This window comes from Juglans microcarpa x Juglans regia, chromosome 7D (assembly GCF_004785595.1).
Source record: "Juglans microcarpa x Juglans regia isolate MS1-56 chromosome 7D, Jm3101_v1.0, whole genome shotgun sequence".
NCBI classification, from domain to species: Eukaryota; Viridiplantae; Streptophyta; class Magnoliopsida; order Fagales; family Juglandaceae; genus Juglans; species Juglans microcarpa x Juglans regia.
The window spans coordinates 3,805,903-3,831,546 of NC_054606.1; the positions used below are offsets into that span (position 1 = coordinate 3,805,903).

Genomic DNA, 25,644 nt, shown 5'->3' on the forward strand with positions numbered 1-25,644 from the left:
TCAAATTAGAGGTGATTTGATAGAGGAATGATGATGCATGATGAGAGAGAGAGAGAGAGAGAGTTGAGGATGTAGAATTAGAGGTGATTTCAGATATGAGATTTCTTTATTTTAGTAAAAAGATGATACTGTTGTTGATCAAATTTAAACCATGAAAGCCAAAAGCTAATTTTACCAAATATGAATCAGCATTCAGCACCAGCCGATGCTGTGAGGTGCTTTTTCCCTCTCCACACTTTCCCTTTATAGCTTTACACACATATTTTCTATATATATATAAATATAAAGAATTATTTGTCAAAAAAATCAAAATTATGACTATCCAAATGGCCCTCACCTTGGTGAGGTTACACACCATAAATAATAATAATAATTAATACCAAAAAATACAAAGGAACATACATTTTATTTTTGGTCATCCATATGGTATGCAATACAATTGAAATTTAAAAGGGTTGGTGTAGTTGCAAAAGTCATTGCACATGAAACTCTGAAAAAATTCAATCATGTTTTCTGTCTCTCTTTAGAAAGGCCTTGGTGCTCCTTAGATGATGAGCATCTATGCTCCTACTGTACAATCTCGAGAGGTTGAAAGCAAAGAAGAAAGAATGAAGAATCTCACCACTGCCTATGCAACTATAGTCTTAGAGCTTCTTTAAGCCCGATGCTGAAAGTATGTTCTAGGCCCTTCTTACCAACAACACCTGCAGCATTTCCTTTTTGCATCATGGCAACAAACTCATTGTAATCTATGCGTCCATCCTGCAAAATTAATATAAAAAATTTTCTTTTTTGGCTTAGTAATCGAGATTTTGTTGAAGAACAGAACGCTAAAGGCATTGCTCAAATGCAGCCATGTGCTCGATAGGCTAAAACAGTATACCATTTCTGCAAAGAAATGGCCCATGCAGAAACTAAAACTTGATAAATCTTTTTATTCGCTATCTTTTGTAGTTAACAATGAAATCCTTATCTCAACCCAACCCAACCCACCACTCCAAATGCCTAATCACTGTGATGGGATGGCCTGCCTTAACTTCATCTAACTTATTTTCATGTGGAAAACCATTAGTCAAATCCAACTTAAATTATTTCCAAGCTTGCAAGTCAACATAAAGAAGGTGGATAGGGTTGTGGACAAGCTACTACTGCATCAACTTGTGGCTGCGCTAAGCAAACTAGGCCATGCTTTGCTGAGTCCAATTCTAAAACAGGGGTCAATGTATCCTTGACACGAACTACCTATTCATGTAAGGCAACAGAGATTGATCTTTCGATAACTTTTCATTCTTAAACGTGGAAGTATGATTTTAAAGTAAATACTCACGTTGTCCTGATCAACTTCTTGGATCATTTCTTCAAGGCGAACATCTTCTATCCCAAACTCCTCAAAAGCCTTTTGAAGCTCATCAGGAGTAATATAACCACTTCCATCCTTGTCAAAGTACGAAAAAGCTGCAAATAGATGATCTTGTCTCTCGATTTTGTTCAGATGCAGTGTTGCAGCAATGAACTCCCCATAATCAATGGTTCCACTGTTATCTATATCTGCCTGCAATTCAGTCATGTAAGTGGATTAAAAACATGATTCATTAGTGCAACATTATTTCATTGCCTCATGACAGCATGCGGGATTCCCACAGAGGCAGAAACACAAACTATTTTCATAATCTTGCCAATTTCAACAAGACTAGAGAGGTTTCTCATGCAAGCTCCCATGTTTTATAAGAATACAGTGCATCGAGGTCTTCATATCTATAAAATAACAGAATGTTTATACCCTCCAGGTAATAATAACCAGCGTCCCAATCATCCATGGCTAAACCAAGCTTCTCCAGGTAATAATAACATATCAAAAGAGCCACATTATAATCACTTGAGTTCATTTCTATAATGATATGTAGTCGGTAATATGAGAAAGAAACATTTCTTTACTGTCTTCTACCCCTTTCCTTGTGGGGCATCAAGAGCCACTTTAGACCCTCCAAAACATTGTGACCAAAACCGAAAACTAAAGGAAAAGAAAATAATGAGAATCTCCTGGCCTTATTTAATGTGTTAGGGAAAGATAGACTTTTCATTCTCCAACTAACATGGGCTTTACACTTTGACCCTAAGCTACCCAAGATTGACACCTTGCACCTCCAACTACTACTGACTGTCAAATAACACTCTCCTCCGATTAATTAGGTGAAAATAGGTGAGGCAACACAATCCAACAGTCAGATTGTAGTGGAGGGTAGGCATTGCAACTGTTTGACAGTTGGAGGGGTGCAATATGTCAATTATGGTAGTTTAGGATGACTCTCCCTCTCTCTCCTGCACACACACACACCTGCGCATGGGATTTTGGTTTTATATTTTATACTCATAGACCTTTTTCTTTCTTTTCCCAAAAATAGCATAATATCAATTAGGGGAACCCTTTTGAAGCATTTAGGAAAAGACTTGGATCCAAATTCATCTAATACTTACGGCTTGCATCAGATCATAAATTTCAGATTCCTTAAGATTAGCTCCAAATCTTTTCAAACCAGCCTTCAGTTCTTCAAAACTGATTTGACCACTATCGTCTGTGTCAATCATCTTGAACATTTCTTTTAGGCCAGCTATCTCTTCTTCAGATAAGTTCTCTGCAATGACCTGCAAAGAACAAAGATAGGGAGAAAAAAAAAATCAGTCACTCTATCTAAAAGAAAATACAAACAATATTTTCAACATGAATTATGTACTGTATTGTTTCTGATTATTAATTTACGCAGAAACTCTTAACGATTCAGCTTTTCAATGATCTTATATTCAAAAGCCTTCAGCTTTCACAATACACTTACTCTAAGTGCCATTTTCTTGAGCTTGTTCATAGCAGAAAATTGCTTCAAGCGACTTAAAACTGCAGAATCAAGAGGCTTGTCGGGAGCAACTCCATCAACTTGAACCCAGGGATGACCTGACAGGAATTTAAACTGTAGATGAGCTACAACAAGAAAACCCTTGCCTGAAACATTCCATAAATATTATAGGATTTATATATACACAAATAATAATGATGGTTCAAACAGCTAAAGCAGATGGCATGTCATTTTAAAGAATTTAAAATTTTGAAAAAGGAAAATACAAGATAGAAAAGGACAAGATCCTTTGAATGGAATTTCATATGAACTATTAATCTATGCAGGAGTCTCATATAGCAAACCTGGGTTACAAGACAATAAAACCACATCAGTAGTAGATATCTGTTAAGATTTTGAAAGACGTCTCACTTTCAACAACAAGTCCTCTCTGTTTCATCATTGAGGATACAGAAAGCAACATTACTATGACATCGAAGAAACTCTCATCTTTCCTTCAATATACCATTCATCAAGGCTCACAATAAAAACCTTGGAAGGGAAACATTACAAAAATATAAGTCAGCCACAGTATTTGTCATTATTATAGTTTAATAGGTTTTTTATAAGTAGATTCATTTCTGATGCCAGCACCGCATTCTTCTAGTTTAATACTTCCATTGATAAAAATTTTGAGTGTATCATTGACAGTCCAAGAAAATTTGAAGATATCAGGGCTACTTTTGGTGCAAAAAAGAATAAAACTATGATCATGAAAGCTCCAAAACGAAACCATTCAAAGATGAATTTTGGAGACTCCATGGGACATGCATATTCCAATAGAAATAGTTTGTATTTGACCCCATCCCTAGATACGAATCAAATAACGCCTACTTGTCTGAATTAATCAATCAAAATACAAAGCAATTATAGACTCACACAAAACTTCATGAGCGGTGAGCCGCCTTCTAGGATCTCGAACAAGCATTTTCGTCACTAAATCTTTTGCACTGTTGGAGATACTGGGCCATGGGTCAGATGAGAAATCAAGATCACCATGCAGGACCTGTTCAAATATCTCTTGTTCCGCTTCTACGTGATCATGACAAGGATGGAGAGGAATGTTGGGAAAAAAGGAAAATTAACAAAAATTTGGAACATATTTACACATATGCAGACACCATACAGGAAAATTTCAAGAACTAGCAGATTCCAAGCTTCTTACCTGCCCAAAAGGGAGGCACTCCGCATAATAGAATGTACAGAATCACTCCAGCACTCCAAACATCTGCTTCTGGACCATAATGCTTCCGCAGAACTTCCGGAGCAACATAATATGGGCTTCCAACCACATCAGAAAATCTTTCACCTAAAAGGGGAAAAAACTTAGATATCAGAAAATCCAAATGGATTGCTCCTAGTTCTATGAAGTATCAAAGAAGCAAAGCAAAGAGTGGTGGAGCAGATAAGCTTATAAGGAGTTACGCACTCAACTGCAAATTAACCGATCAATTCACAAAAATTTAAAAATGAGTATAAAAAGTCGAAAACGTGCTTATACCAGCAAGTAAAGCAGTAGTATCATTACACTATATTTGATGCAATGTAAATGTGTGTTCTGTTACTTATAAAAAAAATAAAAAGTAAATGTGTGTTCTGTAACGCTTAAAGTGAACATTATGTCATATGTTCTACTTATTTATATACTACCTATTTATATACGAACATAAATCATGCATGAAGAATAGGTTAGTAACTTATAAATGCATCTAACCAAATTCTAGGAACAAATAATCATTATCTTATCAGTACTTTCTGTGACCATGAATTACATCACTTATAATTGTCATAATTTTGGTGATTTTAGAATATCAATGTAAATAGGATTGTATGTAATGTTTAAACTGTGAAATTGGTGATTGAAAATAATTTGCAGAGATCAAACAAGCAACTTGGACTAGTCGCGAGATAAGAACGTCGTGCAGGTGTTTTATAATTTATACAGAAAGCAAGTAGAATACCACGCCCCTTAATACAGAATGATCTCATCATCAACTAGTGAAATCTCATCCAACTATAAATTTTGAAAGACTTTGAAGTAGCAACTCAAATAGTTTTCAAAAGTACTACAGCCATGTGAATTTACCTGGTTTAAAGAATATTGATAACCCAAAGTCAATGGTTTTGAGAAGTGATTCCTCTTTACTGTTGATAAAGAGAAAATTTTCTGGCTTAAGGTCACGATGCATCACTCCCAGTGAATGACAAGCTTCTAGAACCCCAACTATAGTTCTAGTAAGCTCAGCTGCCTTTCTTTCCGTGTAATGCCCACGCTTAATAATCCTATCGAAAAGTTCACCACCTGCACATAGTTCCATCACGACATGAACAGCCACTGCATCTTCATAAGCCCCTTTGATAGATATAACATTTGGATGCCCCTTCAGATGGTGCATTATCTGAATTTCCCTTCTCACATCCTCAACATCTTCGTCTGTTATCAACTTCCTCTTTGCAATAGATTTGCACGCATATTCTTCCCCTGTTGCCTTCTCCACACATAGAAACGTTGTCCCAAATTGCCCTTGTCCTAGTTTCTTTCCCAAACTGAAAAATTCCTTTATATTACCAGTTTTCGTCTTCAACACCTCAGCACGAAGACCTGCACTAGCCACCCTCTTCATAGGTGGGTTCTTCTTGGCTTTTGCAGGTTGCACTGGTTCCGAGTTTGGAATTGTTATTTGTTCTGGGGGTTTGTTTTGGACCGGCAAAGGCGATTCGGGTTGATGCATTGCCTCATTTGCTGTTTCTCCATTAGTATGAGGAGAAACCGAATCATCAGGCATCCGGGTTCGCCACATTGCGGCAGAAACCGATTGGAAGAAACCATTCTTAGAAATGCTAGGTCCGACACAAGTATTCCCCATATGGCACTAAACTGATTTCCTTATAAACTCCCTGCTTTCAACACCAATATCTAATCCCACTGGATGTGTTAACACCAAACATGTTGGATCTGATCTTAACGACCTGGGTGACATATGTAAGTCAAACACCCCTTGTAATTTTGTCTAAACTTAATAGAGATAATAAAATCAATCTTGAAATATAGCATGTGTTAGAACCATGAATCAGTACAAAACGAAAAACAAAATAAAAAACGGAAGCATTACTCACCCAATTTGGAAATTTCATCGTGTATTCAATTGCCGACTTCATCCATACAAAGATAACAAGTGCACAAATGATGTTACAGTAAGATAAACAAATTAAGGACACCCAAAGAGGCCAAAAGAAGTCAAAAATCTTTATTGACCAAAGATGAAATCCAGAAATATTACAACAACAAACAGAAAGAAGTAATTTCCCTTAAATTTTAGGATCTCAGAACCAGTCAGTAATAAAACAAACCAAGTCAAGCCAACGAAAAAACTGAAAGCCGATCAAAATTCTTCAATGTTCAACAAAAACCAGAATAACCCAAATGGAGCAAACAGTAAGGAACGTGTAAACAAAGTCGAGAAGCTGGGAAAGAGAAGAAAGGGACCTCTGGTTTACCAGGTCTCTGGAATGGGATGTTGACAAAAGAAATAGACTAATACTACTACAGTAATGCCGGCTTTTAGTGGGTGTCTCTGTGCACAAATGCAGGCTTTATTTGTATTTTAGCTTGTCGTTTAGAATGCTATTAATTTCAATTAACCGGGATATTCGGCTGATTGTCTTGCGGAAAGTCGTTGGCTATCTGAACCCAACAATCTCAACTTTTTGCCCAACGACGGTTTTAACTGTTTTAATGTTTTTCTTGTTATATTATGTTTTATTTTTCCCTGTCTTTGTACCCTAATGTTTTTCTAATCAAAAATCTTATTCACAAGTGGCACTTTAATGTCTGATCTGATCCGATAATTATATAAAATACTCGTGTAGATGATTAATCAGGACAAATAAATCTGAAAATCCTCATAAAAAATAACACGAAATGTCAATGAAGTTCATTGCGAAAATGCGCCCCATACGTGTAAATAGGTGTTGAATTGAAAAATGTAATAAATCCTATGTGTAAAGAGGTTTTGAGTTGATATAAATTTAGTAATTTGAGAGTTGAATGTTTGAATGTTATACTTAGTTTAAAATTAGACTAAACTGGGTTAATATCAACTGAGTTTAACTTTCAAATGGAGCCCTAAACTAATTAAATTCTTATACTCATCATCTATACACTACGCATTTAATAAGAAAACAAAATTAAAAAATTATGTGTAGTGTGAGAATGATGAGTAGAATTTTTTTTAGATGAAAAACTTAATATTTGAATTGAAAATTATTTTATGTTAAAAACGGATTCTAAAGTTCACCAAAGCAAGTTTTGTTTTCGCACTCGTTTTTTAGCAACGCACTCGTTCTTTAGCAACGAATCTGGAGTGTATGAAAATGACTCAATGAGGGGCCAGTTGAGTTAGCAGAGACGTGGAAGCATGCATGACGTTATGACGCGGGTTTAAACTACACACAACGTGCATGTCGATTGTCATCAGAATAGTAAAAACCGTGTTGCCGCCGTTAGTCAGGATTATGGACTCCGTGTATGAACACCGCAATCCATGCCGCAACTCTTTCTTTCCTTGTTTCTGAGTCTCATCTCGTGTTGTGTACGCATCGGTCGTGTGAGAGAAGAGGTGGGTTAAGGACAAAAAAGATGTCCTGGCATGCATGCAATCTTGAAAGTAATTCATGAAATTAATGGTTTTATATTTTATCTTTTTTCTACAAGGATGAGAGGTTCGAATTTGATTATTCTATTTGAAAATTAGACTTTATGTCATTTGGTCGAAAGAATTTTGGCTGTTTTGAACTTACTTTTAATTTTAAATAGGTTGATATATACCTGGGCGTTGTTTGGATACTAAAAACATCTTAATTCATCTCATCACAGCATTACAAATTTTTTAAATTTGTAAATAAAATATAATAAAGAATTCAACTTTTTCAAATACTAAAACAAAAATAATATTAAAAAATAATATTCTAACAATATTTCATCTTATTTCAACCTTAAAAAATAAATCTTGGTCTATGAGCTTGAATTTGATTCACTTTAAATTATTAATATTAGTAACGATTTGTTCAATTTTCAATGGGGATGAAAAATAAAGATAAATTAAGTTGTAATTGGCTATATGGTTAGGTTTTTTCATAAGAACAACTCTACAATTTTTTATCTATTTATTTTTTTACGGAGTTTTCAAACTCCAGACCTCTATTTAAAAAGATGTAAATTATGTCAATCAGAACAACCCCCACGAATTAGTTTCAAATAAATGGTCTTAATTCCATTATCCAGCACATGAAAGTTAACCTACGTTACCAAAAGAATGGACGTGCGAGTTTATGGGTCTTAATTATATATGATTTATTGTCCTTTAAAGTAGTTGCGCTTACATTTAAATCCACTACCTGCCCACCTCTCATTTTCTAACAATAATGATCACCACAGACCCTGCACAGCCTTGAAGACAAATAAATAATAATCAATAACTTGTTTAGGATTAGGATTCTTTAAGATCTCTTTGTCCCAGATCTTCAACGTTTTGGTTAAATTGATTTTTTTTGGTCTTAAATTTTACATGAAATTATAAAATAAATAAAACTATACTAAATTGCAGTCCCAGCAATTGCACACGATCTCAAAGTTGCCCTAAAGTAATACTTCAATGACAAACCAATAATGATATTTTTAAGTCTCGTTTGTTTTTTTGAAATGAAATGAGTTGAAATAAAAGTTGAAAGTTAAATAAAATATTGTTAAAAGATAATTTTTTAATATTATTTTTATTTTGAGATTTGAAAAAATTAAATTATTTATTATATTTTATATAAAAATTTAAAAAAATTATAATAATAAAATGATATAAGTTGTGATTAACTGTGAAAACATTCAACGCCTAGTGTATAACTTGAGTTGGGTCGATCTGTGCAAAATGGGTCTGGGCGAGTCAACTCAAACATAGACCAAAATAACTCACTCTGGGGCTGAACCCAACTCAGTGGGTCATTCCAAACACGTACGTAGTCAGAAGAGAAGAGAAGTGATCTTCTCATCTAAAAAAATTACGTGGGCTTTTTCTATTGGCTACAGAAGCCACTCTCTAATATTGAGATGGATTTACGCCACCAGAAATTATCATGCAGAATTGGTGGAGCAGAGACTGCCAACTGGGTTGCATGAAAATCTTCCTCTTTCATTTTCACCAATGAGAATAGAGATAGAGATCACATGAGATAAGGGTCCCCTACTGCCTCCGACACTATAAAGACTGCACCCAACTAAGGTCATCCTCACTCAAATAGCACCCTCAACACACCACTGATCTCTTCCTCACATTGCTTGCTTCAGACCAATGGCTGCTTCGACAATGGCCCTCTCCTCTCCTTCTCTGGCTGGCCAAGCTATCAAGCTTGCTCCCTCCTCATCTGACCTCCTTGGTGAGGGCAGAGTAACCATGAGAAAAACTGCTGGCAGGCCCAGGCCCGTCTCATCAGGAAGCCCATGGTATGGCCCCGACCGTGTTAAGTATTTGGGCCCCTTTTCTGGTGAGCCTCCATCCTACCTTACAGGAGAATTTCCTGGCGATTATGGTTGGGACACTGCTGGACTCTCAGCTGATCCAGAGACATTTGCTAAGAACCGTGAGCTCGAAGTGATCCATTCGCGATGGGCCATGCTTGGGGCTCTTGGTTGTGTTTTTCCCGAACTTTTGTCTCGCAATGGAGTGAAGTTCGGTGAGGCTGTCTGGTTCAAGGCTGGAGCTCAAATCTTTAGTGAAGGTGGGCTGGACTACTTGGGGAACCCAAGCTTGGTCCATGCTCAAAGCATTCTAGCCATTTGGGCCACACAAGTGATTTTAATGGGTGCAGTTGAAGGCTACCGTATTGCTGGTGGGCCACTTGGTGAGGTGACAGACCCGATATACCCAGGTGGGAGCTTTGACCCATTAGGCCTTGCTGATGATCCAGAGGCATTCGCTGAGCTCAAGGTAAAGGAGCTCAAGAATGGGAGATTGGCCATGTTCTCCATGTTTGGGTTCTTTGTCCAAGCCATTGTGACTGGCAAGGGACCATTGGAGAACCTGGCTGACCATTTGGCTGATCCTGTAAACAACAATGCCTGGGCATATGCCACAAACTTTGTCCCTGGAAAGTGAGGGAAGCAGTCAAAGCTGTATGTACAAGAGGGTGTGAGAAATGAGTGTTGCTTGTGATGTAACCCAATGGAGAATGCATGTGTACTTGTGAAATTAATTTTAAATAGAGCAAAATTTCTTTCGAAGGGGGCATATATCCTTTGATTTTGTATTGAATTAAGTCCAATGTTCTATGCCTCACCAAGCCTCAAGTGCATGCTCGTGATCTATCACCCTGCCTTCTAAGATTTGTCAGCAATCATCCAGATATGAGATAGGCAGGAAAAGTCATCGGCAAGAGTCTCGAGAAAAAGAAAATAAAGATAAGGCAACGGAACAATACAACAAATGAACATAAATCTCAAAAGCAGCATCTCAAAATTGAGCTACTAAAAGGCAAAAAAGCATGACATGTTGGCAAAGTGATGTAGTCCAAAAAACAACATCTATGAATTGAGGTAAAAGATAAAACAGATGTTGGCAAAGTAATGTAATCCAAGGAGTAATATTAGATACTGTTTATGAATTTCAAGTTCTAAGCACTCTCTTTGAAAAAAAGTAAAATTCACCATTAAAAAATTATTTTTTCATGTAAATTTCAGATTTAATCACTTTTTTCAAAATGAATGCGCGAGACTTGCATATCATATATCTGCAAATATCATTTATTGCAGTCCAAAATATCCATCTATCCCGAAACTTAGAACCATGTTGTCCAGCACTTTGTTAAATCATCATCTCTTTTGGTAATAAAAGGTGATGTGTCCATGCCTTGCACAAACAGAATATTTACAATTCAAGGAAGAATTAAAAAAAAAAAAGAGCAGAAGAACAGAATTTCACAAACACATAATTACAATAATTACATTTTTTTTCACCTTGCAAGCCATGAATTTGCAATTTTAATCATTTTTTTTCGTAATTTTTTTCTTTTTTATTGAGATGAAATCCACTTGATAGACATTTCGTGGTCCATCTAAATCAACAAAATCAATTCCCCATCTCACCAACTAAAATTGGACAACTAGGCACCGCCCTTATTCAGACACAAATCGAATACAAAAGTCTTGTGCAAGGAACCTTCCCTTCCAATGCAATCATGCATGCATAGAATTTGAGCTTTGACAAGGGAGTACTCTATCTGCAGCAGCCAACAATGGTGAAAAGGGAAGTTATTGAGCAATACTTATCGTGTGGTGGTTTATTATAATGCATGTGTTGCTCTTGAATTTATTTATTTATTTATTTTTACAAATTTCGTCTCAATAATCAGCAAAGTGCTCTTGAATAGTATTGAAGAACTTACAAATAGGACCCACAAACCCACCACCACTTCTGGATATTTTGATCAGACGATGTGTTCTTTTAGAGAAATATTCTAGTCACAGAGTAATTACATAAAAGTAATCCCACAAACTGATATGGTTTGTCAGATTGTAAAATTACTTTTATTGTAAAGCAGATCCGACAAATCAATCACATGAAGCCATGTCAGTTTGTGAGATTATTTTTGTATAATCTCTTTGTAGTTGTAGCACTCCTCGTTTTTTTATAGGCAGAAAACTTTGTTATAATATTTCTAGGCACAAAAGGTGGGGGGTGGAGAACCTACAATCGGTTCAAAATATTCAGAGGAAAACTTACCTTCTTCTTTAAGTGTTCTTCTCGGGGCATGGGAACTGGCATTTTCTCATATTCTTCAATGGCATGAGGTGAAATGAGAATCTTGTCCAAAGGCCCCAAGCATCCGACAAGCTGCTTCAAGCAATGTTGCTGCATAACATTATTGATAATTAAACACATAAAGTACTTAGGCCAACCATATCTTTCTCATGAAAAAAACAAAACCATCTGCCGATCGAAAGCAACTTTCTAACACCATTTTGGCTATGAAAGCAACATTTCTCCAATAAAGAAGTGCTTAAATTAATTGCAGAACTTAATCATGAACAGGCCGCTAACAATATCATATTCCATGCAATCAAATATTACAAGCAAAAGCAGGATCTTACAAAGGAAGATTCTACCACATATAGTTAATATTGATGACTGCGAACACATGCAATAAATATACCAGCTTAATGCTTTTGACTTGATAATGAGGGTCAGATTGCATCTGGGTGGTCCAAAATATATATATTTATTGCATCTTCTCTAATCGAAACAGTCGATTGCAGTGTCTTTCTCTTTGTTTGCGGCCTCATAAAGCAGTTCCGTAGTCTACTAATTGGACTACACACAAACCGTATCTTTCGACTGTCTCTCTCTTCCTTGACACGATCAAAGAACTAATTTTTTTTTATACATTGTCTTTATTTAGAGCCGTGCTATCCATAAGCCTCACACCTTGCACACCCACTTATAAACATGTTACTTTCAATACGTGGGCAAAAGAGTAAAATGACATATTTTTAAGTGAGTGTGCAGGGTGTGAAGCTTATGTCTAGAATTTTTCCTTTATTTATTTGTGAGAAGCGTTACTATTACAGTTACAAAGAGATCTCACAAAACTAAACTCACATGTTGATATAGTTTCATATGATACGTTAGATCTACTTTACGATAAAAAGTAACTTTACAATTTAACGCATCATATCAAATACCTAATTAATTTGTGTGTTTACTTTTATGAGATCTATTTGTGGCAAACATTTGTGGCTTTTCATTTTGCTTAGATAGCGTCTACCAGAATAGATGGCACAAATTCTTTTCACCGGGCAAATGCATGGAACTTCAATCTTGAGTTTCTAGAGTAACCTTATTTTACAGTTACCTACACAAGAATATGCAAGAAAAGCATTTCTAATTGTTGATTTATCCGACAGAGAGATGATCCAACCGCATCGGATTCTTTTTGCGTTGTCTGCTTTTAATCTTAAACTCAAAAGTCAAATTCCAAACCTATATCCCAAGGAACCAAGTTTGGTTTCTAGAGTCATGCAAAGGTTAGACTAATTACCCTCAGCCATTTGGACCACTAAAGGACAGCTATGAGCTATGAGTCTTTGACCAAATCTGACCCACCGACACACACAAGCACACGAGCTCACAAAAATTCCCTAGCATTCACCCTTCACCCAAACCGAAACATCGGATACCGATATATCGCCGATACTAAGATCGAGAGAGGACAGAAAAATTGGCGGACATACCTCTCCTGGGTTTTGCTGCGACTTTAGCAGAAGCATGTGAAACAATTTTGGTCTCCTCTTCCGGGAACAGAACCCCGTCAATCCCTTGAACCGAAATCCTCCCGTCGATGTAAATATCGGGATCGAACAAGTACGCCGACCCCTCGCCCTGACCGAACTTCACCGACCCATCGCCCTCATGGGCCATTACCTTCTGCGGCAACCGCAGCGTGTCGTACTTCACTTTCCCGAACCTCCTCACCGCATTGTACATGCTCTCCTCCGTCTGATACTCCGGTATAATGTGGTAATACAGTATCTGTTCTGGCGCGCCTGGCTCACTCAACTGGTCCGTGGTCAGCTTAGCCATGGCCTCGTCGTTCGGAGCCAAGACTGTTATTACGTACCCCTCCGACACGAGCTTTCCCATTTCGGTGGCTAAGGAAGTGAGGTTCACTAACATATCGGCTATTTCATTGTACCCGCCGTAGTGTAAGAGGGTGTGGATGAAGTCTTTGACTTGTTCGATGCCGTTGAAGTGGTGGTGGGGCCCTCCAGGGCCTGGCGCCGGAGCTGGAGCTAGGGACGGACCGGGAGCCATGGCATCGTAGATAGGGAGAACTGGCGGCGAACCGGGTTTGCTCGGTGGCGTGGGTTTCTTCAACCGATTTGTTCTGGGGTCGATTTCCGGAGCTCCTTCTGGTTTGATGGCCGAAATTGATCGAAGGCTCCGGCGGTTGTTGAAATCTTGCTGCACGGACTGTGGGATTAACAGCCGTTCGATCCCGTGGATAACGCCGTCCGGACGGTTCACGGCGTGCGGGTGTATCACCCTTGCGGAACCCACGAACATCTCACCCGAATCCTGACTCGTTAACTCGACTGGGTCGCGGGCGAGGGAGTCATGGAGACCAGAGTCGGTGGCTAACTTGGGCCATTCGTGTAGACCAATTCGTTTGGGGACAATGTGGGACAGCAAGAGGGTCTGCAGGGACATGACGTTCCCGGGCTCGAGGAGGAAGCGCTTGAATTCTGGGTCGAGACCGCGCTCGAGGGCCTCATTCAAAGGGGCGAAAATGGTGATGTTGTGGTGGCCCACCTCGTCTTCGAGTGTCTGCAACAGGAGGGCCTTCTCCACGAGCTCGGCGAGCTCGGTATAGTGGGAGTCGAGGAGAGCAACGAGGACTGAGTTGGAGTTGACGTGGGGCGAGCGAGTAATTGGGTTGTCGGGCAATGTATGAGCACCGGGTAGGAGATCGGCGGAAACAAGAGCGAGAAACGAAAAGAAGACGAAGAAGAGCTTGGGAAAGACTTCCATGGCAAAACGGAACGAAAGAAGTGGAGTTGGTGAGTTGGAGAGAAGAAATAAATACAACATTATTATATAAAAGAAAGCTTTATTGGCTTCAAAGTCGAGACTGTTTTTCTTTGGCAAGCTGTCTCTAAAATCTAAATAAAGTCGGCCATGGAAGTACTGTTTCTGGTCTTGTTTAGAAGAGTCTGGTCTGACAGAAATGGGATTTATTACAATTCGATCCGGTGGAGGGTAAAAAAATAATAATAATAATTTATCGCTCAAGTGATCACGATTTATTAAAAAAATAAAAAATATATATTTAAAATAAAGGAAGGTTAAAAAAAATAATTCAAATCTTAAATTTTTATTATCTATTTTTTTTAATAAATCTTGTAGCACCACCTTAAAATGATCATTCAAATGGTAAATTTAAGATGGTCAAATAATAATATTAAAAAAAAAACACGTTTGAACGAAGATTTGGTCACGTTGTTACTTGAATTAATCTGTTTTTACTTTTTATTTTAAATTCCCATATTTTTAACGGTTTAATAAATCTACTATTTATTATTGTATGACACGCTAATAAATTTCATTGAAGATAATAAAAATAAAAATAAAGGCCATAAAATTTAAGACAAAAAAAAAATTACCAATTGACCGAGAGTAATTTTTATGTTTTTATTTTCTCAAAGGTTAAAGTACCAATCAAATGTAATGCGTTGTGTGATGTATAAAATGGCTAGTGTACGGACATTATGATGGTTTGGATAGTAAGTTGAGATAAAAATTAAATAAAATATTATCTTGTTTGGAATTTGAAATAAGTTGAGATCAACTCAGTTCAGTTTAATTTTAAGTTGAGTTTAACATCTAAACATCCAATTCTCAAATCACTAAACTTATCTCAATTCAAAACCTCTTTACACGTAAAATCTACAATTTTTTTAACTCAACATTTCTTTACATGCGAGATTTACATAATCTTTTTTAACTTCTCATAAATACATATAAACTCATCTTAAGTAGACCCTATAAAACTCACTCTACCATCTCAATTCACTACTATTTATAAAAAATACAATTTATCTTAATCCAGTTCAATATCTAAACGAGGCTAAGTGAAATGTGATGAAATGATTTTGGTATCCAAACCCTCCCTAAACAATGGCCATATATGAACACGTGGAGACAGAATTATTATTATGATTATGCGATACAATGGGAGTGATAGCGACATTGCCGGGTGCTTGAAGCGTTTGTTTGTAGGAGAAAGTTTGGATTGAGATATTAACAAGAGAGGTGGGGAAGGAAGGAACGTGGAAACCGTTGTCTTTGTACCTACTGTTGTTTGGAAAGCTCGAGGGCGACCCTCGGTCACCTTCTCTTTATATTATTAAACTGTTATTTTCCCCCATCCATATTTGTAAGCATCCGACATGATAATCCGATCCAAATTCATCTCCAATTTTGTAGAATTGTCGATTCATCGTCCTGTAGTCTGTAATTTTTACGAGAGCAATGTTGAGTACAAGTTGGGGACCTGTAAGTTTTACAAAATGAGATTGACCTGCAAAAAATGAATGATTTTTTTTTTTTTTTTAATTGTATAAAGTATCGAGGAAACGAGCTTGAAAGTAGCTCAAAAATTCTATTAATATATTGTTGTTGTTAGGAGCAGGCCAAAACCAACCTGTTAAATACAGCCTTTTCTGTTTTTTTGTTTCTGGGTCAGTAAAACTATCTCCATTTATGTGACGGATTCCTTGTGCTTCAAGCCCAAATGCCCGAGCTTCGGCCCCTTATGCTCAAATCCCGACTTCACAGAAAAAGCCCCAAAATCTGTAATTTATGTGAGCATGGGTGATATTGAAACGTTCAAGCTCTTTCCTCGTCTATTCTCGCGACACCATATCTGATGCCATTTTCTTCATGCGTTTTTCTATTTCTACAAATCTTCCCTCCATGTATGTTGATGTAACTTCTTGTTCAAGGGTTGTTCGAGAATGCATTGTGGCTGGCATACGAAAGACATGCTGATACTGTTAGTTCAAAATAATTTTTAAATTTTACAGACGGCGTCAACTATTAATAAGTGTTTTGTAACCATCAGCTCTGACCACTGTCAAGTGTTTGAAAAAAAAAATATGGTTGGGTGTGTCCGACACATCTGATGTCCATTTCAGAAAAGTATATTAAAAAAAGATAAGAGAGAAAGAGCTATTAGTTTGATGATAATGATTAATTTTTTTTTCTTTAGTAGATCTATCTTATTTATACCTCCATTTTTTGAGAGGTCTCTGACTTTTTTTCTTTTGTAATGATCACCTTCTATTTCAGATGGCTTAGTGTCATATTTAATGTAGTCAATCCTACTAGAGACAGGACCTCGACCCCTGGTGAAGGCCATTTGACATCACATTTAATACATTTGATCCTATCGAGAACATGATCTCGTCCGACCTTTTTCTCATTAATGTGATTGAGAAGATTGGAATGGTGATTTGTGTACATTCAAGTTGGGCCCACACTGCCTAGTATAGCCCACTGGCTATAAGGGGAATAAGCTAAAAGATCTTAGGGAGAGGGTTTCGGCAAGCCCACCGCAAAGGAGCTTAGCCAATGGCCTGTCCCCATCTCCTATCTTAGCGCATTAATGAGACTAGGACTACTTAGGACCCTGTCTCCCAAAGGATTAGGCACATTAAATGTGTTCGAGAGTGACCTCTCCCGAGGTTAGGGCCCGATTCCTGACATGGGTGGCCGCATTAAATGTCATGTTTTGCTATCTCAACAAGGGGAATGACGACAATGATGAGCAAGTTTTATGAGAAACGAAATATGAATAAAAGCAGGTCAGTGAAACAAAGGAAAGCAGGGTATTTTAACGAGTAAGACTCATCTTCTCTGTTTTTTAAAATTAAACTCCATGATAACTAATTTTGGCATCGAAGATTATCCAGCACCCGGATACCATTTCCTTCTCCCTCCCACAGGTATTATACAACGGTTTTTTTTTTTTTTTAAGTATTATTAGTCAACGGTTACGCTGGACAGCTGCAACACATGCCTTAACAAGTATATTGCTTGTCCCTCCCTTCATGGGCCAGCCAGGGTCTTTTCCTCTCCTTTCCTACTTGTCAAACCACGAGACTCTGGTTTATACGAAGTGGGCCTGGGCCTGGGCCTGGGCCTGGTTGGGTGCAAAAACTCCCTTCCACCCATGCTCCAGCTCGATGGCCACCATCCTCTACTCGCAAGGCTTCTCGTTCACCGTCGTGCACCCTGAATTCAATTCTCCAAACTCTTCAAACCACTCTGATTTAAGTTTTGTGTCCATACCAGATGGTTTGTCTAAAACTAATGTCTCAACAGAAGATGCTCTGGCCACCATATTGGCTCTTAGAAATAACTTTGAAGCTCCATTTCAGCGACACATGGAGCAGATCATGTTGAAAGCAGATCAGGATGATCCCCACGATCGGGTTGCTTATGTTGTTTATGATGGGTTCATGCACTTCGCTCAAGCTTTGGCTAACCATCTGAAGCTTCCCGTGATTAGTGTGCGTACGAATGCGACTGCCTCGTTGCTTGCCTTCGCTCTCTTTCCTTATCCTCATGAACAAGATCATGACTCTTTTCAAGCTAGGTACGTCTGGATTTACTATTGTTGAAATCTAGCAATAATATTGTAAATGTGTCCCTCTGCTGGGAGTAAACTCCCTGCAGTTTGGACCAGTTTACAAGAGAAAAGGAACTAAAATAGCAGAGCAATATGATTAATTAATGTGCCAGGGCAAGAAAAACTGGCCGCAAGAAGATTAACAAAATCTGGTTGAGATGGTGAAGAGATATTGAAAGCACAGTGTCTGCGGTCTATAATCGCTTATCGTAATCTTCTTTAGTAGTGGGCTTCTAATTAAATTGATGTTTTAGACGTTTGATTTTCACAAGACTTAATTCAAGCATCTCTCCTCCACCCCCCTCCCCTCATATGGACATGGCCAAAACACGTATTAATTATTAATTGTATATTTAAAGCAAAAGTGGAAAAATGATACCATCTTTTCTATTTTTCTCTGGCTAAATGATACTGTCTCCGTTTATGTAACAGATTCTGTGTCAAGTCCAAGTGCCTGAGCTTCAACCTATTATGCTCAAGGTTAAGGGCCAACTAGCATACCCATGACAGAACATCCATCAGCCTTATTTGAGCGGAGAGCCGTGACAGATGCAACTAAAAACGCTCCAGCAATAATAGTGAACAAATCATTAACAAAGGTTCATAAATATTTCCAAGCTCCAATCTTTTCCTTAGGCCCTTTCACAAAATAGCTTCAGCTACCTCTAGTTCACTTTTAGAGGAAGATACTAGTTGCATTTCGCGGCTAGACAAACAAGCCTCAGATTCTGTTATTTACGTAAGCTTTGGCAGTAGGATGAGAAGGAGATGCTCGAGATTGCATGGGACCTAGCCAACAGTGAGCAACCTTTCTTGTGGGTGGTTAGACACGGTTCAGTTCGCAAGTCTGAATGGGTTGAGCCTTTGCCCGAGAGTTTTTGAATGCTACGTATGTGCGTCATGTATGGAAGGTGGGGTTGGAGTTGGAGGGTGTATTGGAGAGAGGGAAGATAGAGAGAGCTATTAAAATTCTCATGGGCCAATGGCGGATGTTGGAGGAGTGGAGATGAGACAGAGAGCAAAGGGTTTGAAGGAAAAAGCCGATCCTGTCTCAGGGATAATGGTTCATCCTCCGTTGCCTTGAATGAATTGGTACAGAACATATTGTCATTCTGATGTTAAATTGGCCTACACAATATTCTTGCGAGGAAAATGCTAAATTAATTTTTAAAAAAATTATAAAAAATTTACTATTAATATACTAAAAATCATGAAATTATTTTTTAAAAATTAATAAAATGAATATTGCAAATAAAATCCATTTAGAAGTCTTTTTGTAATATTGTATTGAAAAATCAATTTAGAAGTCTTATTTTTTACGCACTCAGTACACTATTGATGTAAAAATTTTACGAATAAACTATATTAAAAATGCCAAGATTTTTTTGGATCAAATGATGTAAGGCTTGGTCTTCAAAGTCTAAATGGGAGAACCAACTTCGAACCCCATCCATATATAAAAAAATACTATGCTAAAAAATATTGGTGTTTTAATTTTTTTTTTAATTTGTAACGAGTCTCAAAATAATTAGTGTGCTAAAACATGGACTTATGTGTAACATTATTTTATTTTATTATTATTACATTGTCTCCATAGTCATAATAGACTTTAAAAATAAAAATAAATATTTTGCAAAAGAGTTATGTTAATAACATTTTCAATTTTATTGTATTAATATAAAATTATCCATTAACAATTAGATTAAGGCTGCGTTTAGATAGTGAGAATATCTGAAAAATATTAAGAATATTTGTAAATAGTAGTGAAAAAATAGTAAAAAAGTAATAATAGAATAATGAATAGTAGGTAAAAAGTAATGAATAGTAAAAAAATAGGTAAAAAATAATAATAAAATAAAGAATAGTAATGAGAGTACTTGAGATACTCTTGATATCCAAACGTAGCCTAACTCTCAATATTTAAAATAAAATTCGAGTAAATGAAAAAATAACAATATTTTATTAAAGAATCCCAATAATGTAAATAATTAAAGAAAGAAATATTAATTCCCTTTTTTGGGCAACGAAAAACAAAAATACAAAGTAACCAAAATCCGGTAAACACAGTATTACCATTTCCTCAACTCCGGTCTCGCACAGTGCGTGGCGTTGTCTCCAACTTCTCTCCAATGGCTCTACCCGTCCGTTGCTCCCATTACACTCCACCGTTGGCTCCTTCATTCCCTGCTTCTTCTTCAGTTGTTAGATTCTTGCCCCCCAACTTCCTCCAATTCACGCTTCCTACCCTCCGCCCCCTCTGTTGCCGCCCGTCCCACCGGCGGCCTGTAGCGGTCTTCACCGCCTCCCTCTCTGCCGTAGATTCTCCAGCCACTTCCGGTAGCCAAGAGGAGAAGAAGCTCCTGCTCGAAGTCAAAGAACTGACGGCCGTGATTGCGGAATCCAATCAACAAATTCTCAAGGGCGTTAACCTCTCCATCTATGAAGGAGAGGCATGTCAAAATGCTTTCTCTGTTGTGCTTAATTAATTAAATAATTTTATGTCTTTGTGTGTGATGGTATGTTTTGTGCGAGTAGGTTCACGCAATTATGGGAAAGAATGGTTCTGGGAAGAGCACACTGGCAAAGGTTAGAACTTTCTATTATCTCTTATTGAAGGAAAGGAATGTATATATAATTTTGTAGCTGTGCCCAGTACAATATATCCATTCGCATGGCTGAGAACAAAGGAAGATGGAGTAGAAACCAATTTCATGCTATAGAAAGAAAAAGGAGATTAAATAAAATGGATAAGTGATTCTGATCCATGCAAAATTCAAGAAGAGAAATCGTGAAGCTTCTTACTTTGAGTGTGCGTAGTGCCCGTTTTAGCTCATTTCCCAATTCGATTTGCATTTAAAGGAATCTTAAGGTTCCCTCCCATATCTTCTGGTGAACGGACACTCATTAGAATAGATGGTGTATGGCTTCCATTTGATTCCTGCAAAACACACAGCTAACATCTCTAGTAATTCACCGATGCACCTTCATGGGTCTGGTTGATGGACTATTATCTGTGGCGAGCCAATATATGAAGCTTTCTATGGGTATAGCTTTTGAGAACTGCAGAAGCTTCCGCCAATCAACCATAGGCAGGATTCCTTTAATTGCATCTATGTAGCTGTAGATGGATATTTTCCAGGGTGAGATGGTAAATTCCGACCCAATTCTTTTTTTTTTTTTTTAATGTCGGTGAACCTCTCCAAGTTCGGGCCCTTCGGACCCACCTCTGCAGAGTAAAAAACCCCGGTTCCGTGCACTGCACCCTCGACCCAATTCAACCCCATATAACCAGCTCTGTATCTCCACCTAGGCTTTAAAGTATGCAGGAGGCAAGATCATATTAATCAAAAGGCTTGAAACTTCAGTATTTTGGGTATTTGGCTCCATTATATAAATTCCTGTGCCCATGTTTCATGTTGCCTTCAAAACAAGGTTTCAAAAGTGCTTCTGAAGCCTTTTAAGATGATTTTTTTGGTTTCAATTACCTATAGCAAATTATTGATTTCCTTTTTCTTTATCACAAAAGCAACTCTCAGGGAGATCTTATACATTGTAGGTTCTTGTTGGTCATCCAGATTATGAAGTTACAGGGGGCAGTGCAGTATTCAAAGGGGAGAACTTGCTTGATATGGAACCGGATGAAAGGTCACTTGCCGGGCTCTTTATGAGCTTCCAGTCCCCTATTGCGATTCCTGGTGTGAACAATATTGACTTTCTGAATATGGCTTATAATGCTCGGCGAAGAAAACTGGGTCAGCCAGAGCTTGGACCGATTGAGGTTAAATATTCTCAGCAAGTGCCTTCTCTTTGTTTTATTATTGAAATTTCTATCATAAATTGCAATCACATGTCATTTCGGTTACATATATGTTTCTATCATTCTATGACCTAGGCTATTATGAAAAATATACTTGTGGCAGAAGTTAATAGAGTTGGGGCATATTTTGGCAGAACTGAGTAAGTTTGAACATGCCCCGATATCTAAATTATCTGAAACTTGAAGAGAAGAGAAAAAAGGGTCGGAATTTGGAACATGAAATGCATGGATATCGATAAACTTGCCTCCCAATGACAGGGTACTTTGTTTGAGATAAGCTATTGCAGAAGCTTGAGCAGGACTTAATTCTATTAATTAGAATATATTCTGTGTTTCATATGTCCAATCCCGATCAGTTGATGAAGATCCATAGAGCTGATATCAATTTAATTTGACAAAGCCTTAGTTGAGTTGGGTTGGGTTGGGTTTTTACAATCATATGTACTGGTAGTTTAATACTTGTTAAATTTCGTGGAAGTTTAACTGGAAGAAGATAACTGCAAACTTTTTGCCTGGAAAATTAAACAAGAGAGGAGCTAACACAATGGCTATTAGTTTGTTCTTTGTAGAATTTTTTGGAAGCTCCTTTGTTAAATCTCTTGAAGGATATTGAAATTGATTGGGCAACGTCCTTTCTCCATATTATGTATCATGATATTCTTAATTTGTAAATAGATCATGGTTATTTGGTTGACCAAATACGGAGCTTAGACATACAGAACTGATTTTATAACCACCTTCCATTACTAATCACATTCCATGTGCCACTTCAAACTTTTCGATTCTTCTATACACATTGTTTGAACATTTTGTGTAGATCTAATTCTAATAAATAAGATGGTGTACGTCCTGTGTAGATGGGCTATGCCTATTATTTTCATCAATAAAAAATCCTTCATTACTTAAAAAAATAAATAATAATTAGATGGAACATTTTGTTTGAAGTTATTTTGTGATGGCTACTCACCTACTCAAGAACTGACATTGTTTTGTTCTTGCAGTTCTATGCTTACATTTTCCCCAAGCTTGAACTTGTGAAGATGAAGGCAGACTTTCTTAATAGAAATGTTAATGAAGGATTCAGTGGTGGTGAAAGGAAGCGCAATGAAATTTTACAACTTGCAGTATGAATACTTTTATATTTTATCTTCTATATTTTTTCCCTGGGCTATCTTCTATATCTTGTTATCTTAACTAATATGTTACTTTTTTATTTAACTTTCCCATTGTGGCTTTGACAGTCACATTTTTTTTTTTCCCCAAAATTTTTAATCGTCTTCAATCTTGATTCACTATTATCTATTCCATCTCTCCTGTGCTAACAGCCTTTTTTATATCTAGGTTCTGGGTGCAGATTTGGCAATCTTGGATGAGATTGATTCTGGACTGGATGTTGATGCACTTCGAGATGTTGCAGAATCAGTGAATGGGCTTTTGACTCCAAAAAATTCTTTATTGATGATTACTCATTATGCGCGTCTTTTGAATTCTGTAAAGCCTACATGGATCCACATCATGGTAAGTAATTTGAAGATCTTGGAGAATTAGTTGCTTTTGTTTGGGTTTGGGGTTGTCGGGAGAGGAAGGGGGATTTGATGGGGCATTGCCTATTCCTATGTCGTGGAGGAAAAAAGTTATTGTATAAAATTTTACATTGCCATTCTGTACGAGTCTCTGCTTTGCATGTATCTGGATTTTATGGAGACACCATGAAATGGTATTGTTTTAGTTAAGAAAAATAGAGGATAGATAATTGAGAGAGGTTGGGATTGGGTGCGGATCAAGTTGAGCATTGGCTGGCCTCTAACTCGGCTCAAGTGTAACTTATATATATATATATATATATATATATATATATATATATAGAGGGAGGGAGGGAGAGAGAGAGAGAGTAGTAGCCGCAGCTCTAGGTTTGGTCTTTGCTGTTGCCTAGGCGATGGCTCAGTAAAGGCAATGGTGAAATTCTAGATTATGTACTATCTTCAAGTGCCATGGAAACCAGAATGGATTCATTTTGTTTCCATCAGAATTGAAAAAATAAGAATTTTTATTTCCATTTTACTATGATATTGTCGCATTTGAAATTATTGCAGCACTTTGATGTTTCAACCTATGCTCTACACTCAACTTGTAAAAAGAAAAAGGAAAACTTTACTCTAAACTTGATAGTCATAAATCAGATTTTGGTGCACTGTACTAGGCACGCCTCCTGCTATTGAAATGGGTTTTAAATAGTTACTGCTTATTTATTCTTTATCTATGCCTCCATTACATTGGCTTATATTTTTAATTCATGGCTTTCAGGAGGACGGGAAAATTGTGAAGACAGGAGATATTTCAATAGCAAAACTTCTGGAGGACGAAGGGTATCAAGCAATTTCTGCAGCATAACTGCATGGCAATTGATGTTGGTATTCTCTCTCCCTCCCTCTGAGTTTGTGTGGGTGTGTTTGTGTGTGCGCGAGCATTTGTTCTGAGTAAATCAACCATACGCCACTTAGCAACATTTAGGTCAAACTTTCTGATGCCAACAATTCTCTTGGAAGTGTCCTGCTTCATATATCTTAAGGCTCATAAGAATTTCCCTATGACACATGCAGCAATCCAATCATTTTTAAATTGGGCTTAACAGGATCTGTGCATTGAGAGGCGGATTTGTAGCTTCTGAGACCCAGGTTGCAGCTGCAGGCCATCAAAATTTCACTCTTGGTGTTGGCTATATTGTCAGATTATGTGCCTGCACCATGCCTTATCTTCAATATACATGCCGCTTTGTGTCAAAACTTAAACTGATTGCTCTCTTACATTATTGCATCTCCGAGGAGAGGACAGTGCAGAATTTGTCACAGGAATTTAATCCCACCAACATATTATGTTTTAAGGCTTGTGAGAGACAACAGCCATACTTCATGATGTTATGTACGTGTACGACTATGTCTTAGTTTTAGATGTTGTTTCTCGGGCTGGTCTTGCTGCGGAGTAAGAAATTTTGATTGATGGGAAATCTCTATCCACGAATATCTTTTAGGCAAAGAAGGTTTCAACAAAGTTTAAACGGATGCTGGCATTCTAGTGCTAGATTTCAATGTTTGTTCTCGTTTTCGGTTCTTTTTTTTGGCTCATTATCTTTTTAGACCAAACGTTTTTCGACCATAACAGGAAAGAAATATTGGGTTTGAGGCGGCGTGGCCCTTGAACTCCAGAAATGACCTTTTTCATTGGTGTTGAGCCAGGTGATGAAGCATGGAAGGTACTAATTTGGTGGTGAGTGGTGTGAGCAACCGAAATCAGGAGGAGCTGGGAGAGATAAGGGGCATTGACTTAGTATTTCACTAATACCATCAAATATTAATTAATTACTAATCCACACATAATATTTTGGGAAAAAAAAAGGATAATATATCCCAATATTAGATAAAAGATTTCACATGTTGGGTCCGAATCTCACTCCATAGATGATATTGAAAATTCCGTAATACTTTAGTCATAAAAAGATTTTACAAAAGTAAATTTACAAAATGATGTTAGATTGTAAAGTAGATTTAATGTATCATATAAAGTAATGACAGTTTATGAGTTTACTTTTGTGAGATCTCTTTGTGACTGTAACATTTCTCTTGAAAATTTAAAAAAATGGAAAATAAATGTGATTTATAATTCATTAATGTAGTTTTTGAGAATAATCAAGTGGACGATTTTATTAAA

At 37.3% G+C, this 25,644-nt stretch overlaps 5 protein-coding genes across 5 annotated transcripts; 3 read left to right on the forward strand and 2 right to left on the reverse strand.

The window, feature by feature from the left end:
* Positions 1 to 373: 373 nt before the first annotated feature.
* LOC121238648 (calcium-dependent protein kinase 1-like) lies at positions 374 to 6,508 on the reverse strand. Its single transcript, XM_041135613.1, has 8 exons — positions 6,006 to 6,508; positions 4,975 to 5,858; positions 4,054 to 4,197; positions 3,768 to 3,920; positions 2,832 to 2,947; positions 2,476 to 2,643; positions 1,328 to 1,552; positions 374 to 762 (listed from the first exon to the last, which is right to left on the reverse strand). The coding sequence occupies exons 2-8, from the start codon at positions 5,753 to 5,755 to the stop codon at positions 637 to 639; spliced, it is 1,713 nt and encodes a 570-aa protein (XP_040991547.1). The 5' UTR covers positions 5,756 to 5,858; positions 6,006 to 6,508; the 3' UTR covers positions 374 to 636.
* Positions 6,509 to 9,152: 2,644 nt separating this feature from the next.
* On the forward strand, positions 9,153 to 10,158 carry LOC121238669 (chlorophyll a-b binding protein of LHCII type 1). The gene has a single exon (XM_041135643.1). It carries the CDS (start codon positions 9,230 to 9,232, stop codon positions 10,031 to 10,033), a length of 804 nt encoding a protein of 267 aa, XP_040991577.1. The 5' UTR covers positions 9,153 to 9,229; the 3' UTR covers positions 10,034 to 10,158.
* Positions 10,159 to 10,834: 676 nt separating this feature from the next.
* Positions 10,835 to 14,604, reverse strand: LOC121238651 (fasciclin-like arabinogalactan protein 17). Its single transcript, XM_041135616.1, has 3 exons — positions 13,165 to 14,604; positions 11,657 to 11,785; positions 10,835 to 11,153 (listed from the first exon to the last, which is right to left on the reverse strand). The coding sequence occupies exons 1-2, from the start codon at positions 14,519 to 14,521 to the stop codon at positions 11,712 to 11,714; spliced, it is 1,431 nt and encodes a 476-aa protein (XP_040991550.1). The 5' UTR covers positions 14,522 to 14,604; the 3' UTR covers positions 10,835 to 11,153; positions 11,657 to 11,711.
* Positions 14,605 to 17,676: 3,072 nt separating this feature from the next.
* LOC121239446 (UDP-glycosyltransferase 76C5-like) lies at positions 17,677 to 18,618 on the forward strand. The gene is made up of 2 exons (XM_041136693.1): positions 17,677 to 18,089; positions 18,555 to 18,618. The coding sequence occupies exons 1-2, from the start codon at positions 17,677 to 17,679 to the stop codon at positions 18,616 to 18,618; spliced, it is 477 nt and encodes a 158-aa protein (XP_040992627.1).
* A 1,545-nt stretch (positions 18,619 to 20,163) lies between these two features.
* On the forward strand, positions 20,164 to 24,364 carry LOC121238693 (ABC transporter I family member 6, chloroplastic-like). Its single transcript, XM_041135672.1, has 6 exons — positions 20,164 to 20,572; positions 20,658 to 20,708; positions 21,679 to 21,900; positions 22,941 to 23,063; positions 23,281 to 23,457; positions 24,244 to 24,364. Exons 1-6 carry the CDS (start codon positions 20,252 to 20,254, stop codon positions 24,328 to 24,330), a joined length of 981 nt encoding a protein of 326 aa, XP_040991606.1. The 5' UTR covers positions 20,164 to 20,251; the 3' UTR covers positions 24,331 to 24,364.
* Positions 24,365 to 25,644: the final 1,280 nt, after the last annotated feature.